We start from the raw sequence: 11,745 nt of genomic DNA on the forward strand, positions 1-11,745 counted from the left end.
TCCCAGAGTGCTAGAATTACAGGTGTGAGCCACCGCACCCAGCCATTCATAGGGTCTGTAGTTTTTTCTTTTTTGTTGTGTCCTTTCTGGACTTTGGTATCAGGGTGATACCGGCTTCGTAGAATGAATTAGGGAGCATTTCTTTCTTCTTGATGTTATAGGACAGTTACAGCTGGATAGGTGCCAGTTCTTTGCACATCTGATAGAATTAAGCATTGAATTCATCTGGGCTGAGAGGGAAGATGTTTGTTAGGGCTTTTATCAAAACTAAGTTGATTTTTAAATTGGTTTACCTTTTTCTTAAAAATATTTCTCATAAGTATAAAACATTTATATTTTAAAATACAGTTTAGATTAGTTATGGCAATAATTCTATACCATCATCAATCTAAAATTAATGAGCACCATCATCTCTTTTGTAATTTTTTTAATATCATAAGGTAATTGTACTGAAGTTTGGGGAAAGGATCAGAGAACAAGAAAAATCCTACTAAAATAGAAAATTATTCCTAAGAAGAAATTTCCCCAAAGCTATTTTTATATGCTTATGTGAAATAATGAATTTCTGATTATTTCTGAAAATGACACCTTGCCATCCATGATTCTCTTAGAAGGGTTTACTAGTTTCTTATTGTTAATCCTTATAAGATTTCCAAATAGAGAAGCAGCACTCCAATAGAAAAGAGAGCTAGGTATGAATAGCTGGTAAATAAGATAAATGATCAGAGAAAGAAGAAGAACAATAAAGAGGAGAAAAGACAATTGAATTGCACTTATGAGAATACCCTTCTATTTAAGTAGAGCAGCTTTCTAAAAATGAAAGCAAATTCAGAATAGGGGTAGGTTGGAAACCACAATGCATATCATGTTAGAATCTTAGGAAAAAAAGTAAAAAAAAAAAGAAAGAAAGCATAAAGTTAGAAAATGGGGTTTAAGGAAAAAATAATCTCTGTGAAAGATACATAGATTCAAATAATTTAAAAGACTGTTTTTTTCAACAACGATATTTCTATCACTTTCAAATAGTCTTTTCATTAAGAATATTCTTAAAACATATTCCATGTTTCCTCTGAGTAGGCCTCATTTCAGTACCTTCCAGTTGAAAACACTATTATATTATTTGACAATTACCTTTCGGTCCAACAGGATATTATGAAGAGACAGTGCCCGGTGTACTATACCATGTTTGTTCATATACTGCAAGCCTTGAAGTACCTCGAATGCTATGCACAAAACTTTTGAATAACTACGAGGAAAACAAAAAGTCAAAGATCAATTACAAAGCATATATAGAATGTTTTAAAGAGTAAAATATTCAAATATATATTTTTATTGCACTTCCTTCTTTCAGAAAAAATATATTCTGTACATTTTCCAAAATATCCAATTATGTATATTTTAATTTTTCTGATCATAACCAATTCGTGGAATTCTTCTTTCCAGGAAGGAACTTTAGCTTTGGTGTTGTGTCTCATATATATTAAAGCGCAACTAACCTATGTCAGGTTTGGCTTTGCAAAATTATTAGGAAAGTTTCAGATAAATAGGAGAACTAAGTCAGTAAAAACCATCTATTCTGAGACTCAACTTAAACCTTTAAAAATTAGCTATAATATGTTTTATAGTATATAGACAATACCTTATTTTCCACACCAATCCGTAGAATAACCTCTGGCAATTTATTATTTATCAAACATTTTCTTTAGTGCTTACCCTATCCAAAGCCATTCTCCACCACACCTGTTTCTTTTTCCCTTCACCTGTCTCTCTTACCATCTGTTCCCATAATTATTTTAAATCAAAAATTGTTCATGTAGAAAGTTAAAAATAATATACAAAGTAGGAGAAAATAATTTAAATCCAATTACCAATATTAATATTTTGGTACAGATTTCTTTTCTATGCATATTTTTATGTTTAAAAATGGAATCCACCACTAAATTCAGGTGAGCATTAATGGTAATTTTTTAAAGAGCTATAAATAATAGGCCAAAGTAGGGATGAAATGAAATCATAAAAATAATTACAGGCATGGAGAGCAAAAGGAAAAAAGAACAGAGAGCAAAGAAAGAGAAAACAACTAATGGATTTTTACCCAGATATATCAATAATTTTAAAAAATGTAAATGGTCTAAACTGACCAGTTAAAAGATAGGGACCATCAGATTTGAAGAGTTAAAACAACTAAACTCAGTTTATGAGAAACTCACATTAAACAAAAGACAGGTTAGGCTCAGTGCCTGTAGCTTAGTGGCTAGAGCGCCAGCCACATACACCAGGGCTGGGGGGTTTGAACCCAGCCTGGGCCTGCCAAACAACAATGGCAACTACAACAACAACAACAAAAACAGCTGGGCATTGTGGCGGGCACCTGTAGTCACTGCTACTTGGGAGGCTGAGGCAAGAGAATCACTTAAACCCAAGAGTTTGAGGTTGCTGTGAGCTGCGATGCCACAGCACTCTACTGAGGGTGATACAGTGAGACTGTCTCAAAAACAAACAAACAAACAAACAGGTTAAAAGTAAAAAAGTGAAATAATAGATCTTTATGGGCTTGGGTAGGGGCATGAGGTAGACTATACAAGTATGAGAAAATGTTGTGGGAGATGGAACTTTTTTATTCTTATTTTATAGAATTTTGTTTAACTAACTCATTGAACTGTATACTAAAAAGGGTAAATTTTAAGGTACATAAATTATACCTCAATAAACCTGACTTTTAAAAAAATGGGTTGAATATTAAAAAAAAAAAGAATTCTTAGAACCTAATTCCCTCCCCTAAATTGAAGCCATTAGGAATAACTGTCGATAAAAATTAAACTCTCCCTCCTCCCTCTCACTCAAGTCTGATGTACCAGAGGTAATTTTCCTTAGCAGCTTTTGTTTTCAGTTTTTCTCATAGTTAGACTTTTATTTAATATAATTAACTTCACTATATAAGATATAGTTAACTTATTTCTACTGCTTTTCTGTTTTTCTTCCCAAATTCCTTATTTGATTAGTTATATTATTTTTACATTATCAAATTTCATCAGTTGGATAAAAGAAACCTGCACTCTCTTCCTGAAGGCTAAACAAACAAGTACATAGAGTGATGAAACGCCAGTGAAAAAATTTAGCAGGGACGATATATAGTGTGAGTATGGCAGACCTCACTGAAAAGAAGACACTTACGTAGAAATCCTAAGAAAGTGAGAAAGATACGCAGCTCTCTAAAAAATGCCTGATTCAGGCAGAGGGCACAGTGAACAAGTCCTGAAGGCTCAGCAGCTTAATAAATTGCACCAAGGCCACAGCACATATAGTAGAACAAGCAAAGGATGAAGTGGTGGGAGACAAGCTCAGAGAGGTGGCACGGAATTAGATCACTAACGGCATTTAGGCCACTGCAAGGCCTTTGGCTTTCATAGATTCACAGAGAGAGGACAGTTAGAATGCTTTTAATTCTGGGAACAAAAGGAGTGTTATTTTCATTTCTTCTGTGGTGAATCCTCTCTCTATGCCCTTATTTCCAGGCTCTGTTTTTCTCAAACATTTTTTCCCCCTCAAATAGCTGATAATCCAATTTCTAATTGTTGGTCATATTTTAAATAAAGCAGTAAGTTGACATTCCTCATGATGTAAAATAGAAGCAATGAAGGTTACTATTCAGAAATAATGCTATTTAAACTGACCTATGAACCATTCCTCTTTATCAAATAATTTCTCCCACATTACAGTGCCTTTTCAGTCAGTCTTAAGCAAGTAGGGAATGTATAAAACAAGCAAAATTTGTGACAAAGACAGTCTTCATCTTAAAAGTAAGCCCAATCCATTGTATACATGGCAAAATCCCAGACTTAAACAAATTTCCTTTGTAACCTATCGGTAATTACAGAGATAAGGGCTTTAAGTAAAAGCACAATGACACTGAAATATGTGTACATGAAAAGGGCAGACCCTTCTCCCTCGAGATCAAAAAAATATAAACCTAGTTTTATGAGCTCATTTGACTGTAAGTCAACCTTAAAGTAACACGTCTTGTTCTTACTCAGTGTCTCTCTCTCATACACACACACACACTCTTCATAGCATTTTAAAATTTGATGCTATATTCAGCTGTGACACTAGAGGACCTCAGCTGCATACTACTTCAATACAAATATTTTTCTTACAAAATTACAACCAAACCTTTTAAGGTCATTTTCTACTAAACCAGTTCTGAAAACTGCTGAACACAGAGAACTTCAATTGTTCTACTTTCAATACTGGGCTTTTGCTAATCGATTATAAGATAATAGAAAGTAGTCCTCCATGTTAAAAAGCACAATCATCAATAATGAGCTGATGAACACATACAAGAAAAGAATTTTTAAAAATTCAAACATAAGAAAAACTGAAGTTGGCTCGGCGCCTGTAGCTCAGCAGCTAGGGCACCAGAACTGGCGGGTTTGAATCCAGCCTGGGCCTGCCAAACAGCAATGACAACTAAAAGCAAAAAACAGCTACGTGTCGCGGGTGTCTGTAGTCCCAGTTACTTGGGAAGCTGAGGGAAGAGAATCAATCACTTAAGCCCAAGAGTCTGAGGTTGCTGTAAGCTGTGACGCCATAGCACTCTACCCAGGGTGACATAGTGAGACTGTCACAAAAAAAAAAAAAAACCGAAAGTGAAGAAAAGGGCCTTCCTAAAAAATAACTAAAAACAACGGGCAAGTAAAAGTAAAAAAAAAGGCAAAACAAGCAAAAAAAATTGCCTTTCCGCCCTTTAAAAAACTTTAAAAATTAAATTTAAAGTAAAAAAAAAAAAAAAATTAATGCTATTTTATATAATGAGAAGAATCAATACCTGCAGAATTTTGTATACATAGTTTTCAAAGCTATATTCTTCAATATTGCCAAGAACTTTGACCATGAAATCTTTAGCAGCTAGTGCAATTACAATGCAACAGGAGGTAAAAATATCATAGGTCTAGTAAGAGCTAACATGTTACACGTTAAATGAATATGAATGCTAAAAAGAAGATGTAAGATTAAGAAAATGGGATTCACACAATTTTTAAAAAAAAAACTAGCAATGCAAAATATGACTCTACACAATTTTCAAGTCAGAGTCTTGTTAAAAAAGCGAAGTTATCACTAACATGGAAAATGTAAATTATACTTCAAGTCAGGAAATATTCTACTTCTTTTGAAATTTTCAGTCACTCTTGTTTTTGCAGGGACCAGGCAGCTAGCATTTACTTCATCACCACTGTACTTGACAAATGAACATCTAAGAATCCTAAGTTATTACTAAGATATACATGACCAAAAAATAGCTTTTGAATTAATATGATTTATATTTTCTAATAGAGCAAGAACACATTTTAGAGTACTTTCATTCGTACTCAAAGACATCAATGGAGTGACTATTTATTGTTTGGCACGTGCACTTCTAGGTCCCCTGGATACCAAGAGGAAGAATCAATGTTCACAACCAAGAATCCTATGGCCTACGGGTTAGAAAGACAGATTTATAAACTGACAATTTCAATACAAGCAATGAGGCTAGTACACGAGACTTATTTATCCTTTCCTTTTGTCTTCAGAGGAAAATAAAACATGAGAATTTATCAATTATATTGGTAATTAATTGGTAAAGATAAAAAAGAACTAAAAAATCATAAATCTTGGGAATGTAAGATTAAAAATTAAAAGAGAAAAACCATCACCACCACCACCACTATCACCAAAACTTGATGGTTTCTAGTTATAAGTTAACTCTGATATATTTGGATTTTGGCTTAATATGTTTTCCAATCTATTAGGTTAGTACAATGCCAAATGTATTTTGCTTAGGCCTTTCCAGATGTACTTCAAAGGAAATTTATTGCATGTTACTGATTAAATTACCCATAAACCATCTGTAGATGTTGGTTAAAACATCTACAGATCATGGGTTAAGTACATATAGGTTGGCTGACTTCACTTGTTCATAGCCAAAGGTTTTCATTTAACCCAAGACAACATTCCCAAATACTGATAGTGATAGCTTGTCACAATAAGACATTGCTCAACCTGTATTTACTTAACATATCCAGACTTTCAAGTACAATCTCCCATACTTCTTTGTTTCTCATTCTTGAGGACCTGCTCTTTAATCTCATCAAGGCTTTGGGGTCCCTGTCCTCTAATGCTCCTCTGTTACCTCTGACAATCAGTCCCTTCTTGACAACCTCCTTTATTCTATATTCTGTGACTTCAATATTTTAGCCAAGATCCTTAATGGTTTCTCATTCAATGGCAAGACCCCGAAAGAACTGTACTCCCTTTCCTGTATTCTGACAGTACATAGCTGCAGGGTTTATTAACTTTACAGTAATTATTTCTATATAGATTTGAGTCTCTCACTGTACCTTTAGCTGAGCATGTATGTACTAACTTATTCAATTATGACTCACTATGCCTATCATAGTGCCTGTAAGCTATGTATCTACTAAACAGAGATCAAACAATAGCTGTTAAATAAATGTATAAAATGAGATCACACAAGGGTGTAAGAGGGTACAGGCAATTAGATTAAATTCTTCCCCTCTAATGAAATATCTTGGGAGAATGCATAATTCTTCAGATAATCAAGAAAACATAAATTGCTCAAGTTCACACAATGGCTATCCACAAAAAGTATTCATTTGCTGAAAATACACCTCTCCTCATCTTCATATACTGAAAGAAGCAGGATAAATCTGGATATCGTGCTAAGAAAATAATTTTGTTATTATCTGGCTAAAACTGTAGATTAGACTAAGTGTAATAACTTAGAGATTCTTGTTTGCCTAAAACCATCAGTTTTAAGTATACGCAATGTTTCCAAGAAAAGATGTTATTCAGATTGCAGGGAATAGAGGCCAGGAAAGAGAATGAGAGGTCAGGGTTGCTGAAATAGATTTGGAAGTCATTCATGTATAGGTGGTAACTAAAACCACACATGCTATTTCCTCTGATCCACAATCCATGATATTTCTATAGCCTGTCCCCCAAGCCCAAACACCCTTTGGTCAGCAAACCAAAGGAGGAAATACACTTCTGCATTCTATGAGTTCAAGATGTTCTTTCACCTTATAAAACTCAATCACTCCCCCAGATATTTTCCTTTTGGTCTAAAACTTTCCTTACTTGGTATTAGCCCAAGGTAAAATATGAAGGGGGAGGAAACACAGATGAAATATGGTTAGCTACTGTGCGGTTCAAGAAACGGAGAGGAAAAATAAAGTGCTTACTAATGATTAATGCTAATACACAAGTGTTTAATCACGGGTTATCTTTTAAAGAAACTCTCTTTCTATAACCTCAAGACAAAAGAGCTGAGTGAGTATGTAACTTTGAAAGGTTCCTCCAGAATCTGGGGAGGGAGTTTTCAATGATGAGCTGATGCTTTTTAGGCTTTTGAAACTTATCACTTATTAAATTTTGACGTTTTGTTAAAAATATACATTTAGCACAGCAATTTTTTTATTTTTTATTTTTTGAGACAGAGCCTCAAGCTATCCTCCTGGGTAGAGTGCTGTGGCATCACAGCAACCTCCAACTCTTGGGCTCAAGCGAATCTCCTGCCTCGGCCTCCCAAGTAGCTGGGACCACAGGTGCCCACCACAACGCCCAGCTATTTTTTAGTTGCAGCCATCATTGTTGTTTTGGCGGGCCGAGCTGGATTTGAACCCGCCACCTTAGACGTATGTGGCTGGTGCCTTAGCCATTTGAGCCACAGGCGCTGAGCCAGCAATTTTTTTTTAAAGAAAAGAACCCCAACAGTTTCTGGAATTGAAAATGGAAAAACTCATTTCACTACTGGGCACACATGTATGAGCCTGAAAGGATACTGATCCTTTCTTAAAGAAATTAGAGAATTTATTTACCACAGATTCAGATGTTTAGAAATGTAAGTTGCAATGATTAACTGGTACCTAAGATTGTTTTGTAGTAAGTATAAAGAAAACAATAAGCCTATCTGCCTCTAAGTTGTGAGACTGGGCATATTTTACAATTTAGCTTTTACGCCAAAACAATCAGAGTTGAATGCTATAAATCTGGACTATAACCAATTCTCAATGGGATACAGTAAACTGCAAAATTAACTTCCCAACTTGAATACTAGGTAATTTTTCTTCTCGGCAAAAAATTACTTTGATAAGATCAAAATATATATAGAATACATAGTCTAGCTAGTGGTTCGATGTTCAGATTCAAAGCCAAGGGACTCTGTCACCGACTTGCTCTGCTTGGAGAATGCTTCAAAATTCATCCTGCCTCGGTTTGCAAATTTATCAAGTGAGAAACATAACATGAACAGGCGCTAAATGGAGACCACTAAGTTACTGGCCCTGGACAGAATCCTAATCATCTCACAAGAAAAACAAACCAAAGTGCAAGTCACCCTCAATAAAACCAGGGTCTTTATTAAACTATATTATACTATTTTATTACATTTGTGTACACATTCTATAGATTAACAACGACTGCAAACTGGGCTCTCCAACTATTCTTCTCACTTAATAAAATCAGAACAATTTTCTGATTTCTCTGTACGAATAAAAATCACCATTTGATAAGCAGGTCTGAAGGATCTAAGGATTAAATTACCGGGTAGTTCTGCCCATTAGTATTTTCTTCTGAGCCAGTGGCTCTCAGCCTTCCTAATCCTGCGACCTTTAATACAGTTCCTCATGTGGGGGTGACCCCCAACCATAAAATTATTTTCGTTGCTACTTCATAACTGTAATTTTGCTACTGTTATGAACTGTAACATAAGTATCTAACATGCAGGACATATTTTCATTGTTACAGAGGGGTCATGACCCACAGGTTGAGAATGGCTGTTCTAAGCACTGGGGTGCCTGGGCTCAAGGAGTAGGGCGCTGGCCCCACATACTGGAGGTGGTAGGTTCAAACACAGCCCGGGATGAAAAAAAAGAAACTGCAACAAATCTATACCCTAGCTCATTCCAAGTTGTTTTTCAATTTAAATTAAATTGATCAATATGTTGCTGTGTGTAAAAAGGAAAACAATTTTCTATTACTGTTCGTCATTTTGATTTGAGACCAATTCACACGTGTTTATCCAATCATCTGTTGATGGACATTTGTTAGATTGTTTCTACCTTCTGGTTATTACGATTAATGCTGCTACTATGAATGTTCATGTGTAAGTACTCGACTGGATACCCATTTTTAGTTCTTTCAGGTTTATTTCTAAGAATAGAATTTCCGGGTCAAATGACAACTATGTTTCCCCAGCTGTTCCCCAAAGTACCTGTCCCTTCTGCATTCCCATCAGCAACACACAGGGTACCATTTGCCCCATGGTCTCGCCAGCATTTACTGTCCTTCATCTTTTGGTTACAGCTCTCCTATCGCATGTAAGGTGATAGCTCATTGTAGTTTTGATTTACATTTCCCTAATATGATAGAATAAGGAATGTGTTAGTATTTATCCCAAATTCCTCGCACAGAGCATCAGGAACCTTTGAAATTTCCTCAGTCTGGTTTCTAGGAGTGTCTGGTTATTCACCATGACTTTTTTCTTTCTTTCTTTTTTTTTTTTTTAGAGACAGAGTCTCACTTTATCGCCCTCAGTAGAGTGCTGTGGTGTCACAGCTCACGATGACCTCCAGCTCTTGGGCTTAGGTGATTCTCTTGCCTCAGCCTCCCAAGTAGCTGGGACTACAGGTGCCCACCACAACCCTGGCTAACCATGACTTTTTTCAACCATACCTGAGTATGTATTAATTAGGTAATGTGTTTGGGGCTCCTAATTTGCTTTAGGATGAAAAAACATGATAGAAGTTTGGAACTTTTTACTAATTTTCAATAGATGCTGCAAAAAACTGGGTGGCTTAAAATAACAAATTTATTCCCTCCCAGCTCTGGAGGCCAAAGTTCCAGGGGGAGGGAGTGCGTTTACAGAGCCACATTCCCTTTGGGAGCTCCTGGTCAAAATCTTTCCTTGCCTTCCCCACCTTCTGGTGGCTCCTGGCACGCCTTGGCTTTCCTGGCTTGGGAACACATCACTTCAGTCTCTGCTTCTGTCTCCATTCTGACTTCTCTTCTGTGTCTTCTCCGTTATGAGTTTCTCATCTACGAGAACACTTGACACTGGATTTTGAGCCGCCCTGAGTGATCCAGGATGATCTCTTCAAATATAACAATATAAGACCTTTTTTTGGTTTGTTTTTAAAGCTTACAGAATTTGTATGTGCTATGAGGGATTGTGTTTTATGGCAGGAAAAATGGGGTAAAATCTTCATTGAAAAAAAATTTATGTCAAAGTATTAAGGGGGTACAAAGGTTTTTGCATTACATCTTTTTTTCCAAATAAGGTAGCATTCAGAGTTCCAGGGATTAGGAAGAAGAACAAGGCTGAAAAGTCAGTCAGAGCAGGCAGCAGGAGAGGCAGAGAAGGTCAGAAATTCAAAGCATGAGAAACACTTGACCTGCTATTGCCCCCTCTGAAGATGAAGAAAGAGGCCACAAGTCAGAGAATGCTGGTGTCTCTAGAAGCAAATGACTCCTGACCAATGGCCAGAAAGGAAACGATATAACAGCCCTACAGCCCTCATGGGTTTAGAGCAACAACCTGATGACCTGAATATGTCTGGAAATGCATTCTCTCTTAGAGCCTCCAGGGTGTATGTGGCCTTGCCCAGCATGTTGATTTCAGCCCTGTTATCCCCGAAACAGAAACCAGTCAAGCCTGTTGGACTTCTGACCTACAGAACTATGAGATAATAAATTTGTGATAATATGTTATGGCAACAAAACTAACACAAAGGATGAATGAAAAAGAAAAAGAAAATCTTTACTCAAACCCTCAGTGAGCGAGACCAAGAGCCCCTTGTTTAAAAAGTCCTATTACACTTTATGCATTGTTGAAAGTGCCAACGAAACCTACTTCACTACCTTCACAGAAAGCAAACTCTTCAGTCCTCAGACTTTGATTGCACATTCCCAAGAACTGCATGTTTTCCTGACTGGGGCTTAGTACTCCTGGGAATGTGCTCTTGGAACGTCCTGATAAGAATCTTTTGCCCATTTGAAGCCTTGAATCTCACCCTACCGGCTTGTCTGGATAGTATGTGCCAACAATGTGATTTTTATTGAATGTCTATGTTCTCTATAGGGCTTGATTCAGTAAGTGTAGTCATAGTACAGATACTAATTGCCTGTGTGATCAACATCTAATAAAAACCCTTGAAACCTAGGCTCAAGAGGGCTTCCCTAACAGGCAAAACCTTGCACATGTAGTCACATTTACCTACTGAAGAACAAAGTACATCTTACACAGCTTCCCTGGGAAAGGACTCAGAGAAGCTTGTGCCTGGTTTCCTCCATACTTTGCTCCATAAGCCTTTTCCTTTTGCAAAGTTTGCTTTATATCCTTTGCTGTGATGTGCCACAACTGTCAGTATACTGATGTCTCACCAAGTCCTGTGAGTGCCTCTAGTGAATCACTATAGCTCCCACCACCCCGGCCACAATGACTTACTAATACAAAAGAGAACACCAGTGATAACATTTGCTATACATTTTAACAATTTTCCCAAGTTTTTACTAACCAAACTGTGATAGGTACAATTCTAAGATGGCTCCCAAGATCCCTGCTCCCCATGTATAAATCTGGCATAATCCATATGACTAAAACATGATGCATTTTACTACCATGACTGGGTTATGTTAGATAGCACAACTGAATTTAAGAAAAGAGGATTATCTAGGTAAGCACAATCTTCT

General features: G+C 36.5%; 1 protein-coding gene across 1 annotated transcript in view; it reads right to left on the minus strand.

The window, feature by feature from the left end:
• The window catches only part of TBCK (TBC1 domain containing kinase), a 174,170-nt gene that overhangs the window by 146,260 nt on the left and 16,165 nt on the right, over nucleotides 1-11,745 (minus strand). The window contains exon 3 of the mRNA XM_012809277.2: nucleotides 1,132-1,246. Coding sequence (XP_012664731.1) covers nucleotides 1,132-1,246 — 115 coding nt within the window. The remainder of the gene's footprint in view (nucleotides 1-1,131; nucleotides 1,247-11,745) is intronic.

The sequence above is a fragment of the Otolemur garnettii genome, unplaced genomic scaffold, assembly GCF_000181295.1.
Source record: "Otolemur garnettii isolate 467f Iridium unplaced genomic scaffold, OtoGar3 scaffold00103, whole genome shotgun sequence".
Taxonomy (NCBI): domain Eukaryota; kingdom Metazoa; phylum Chordata; class Mammalia; order Primates; family Galagidae; genus Otolemur; species Otolemur garnettii.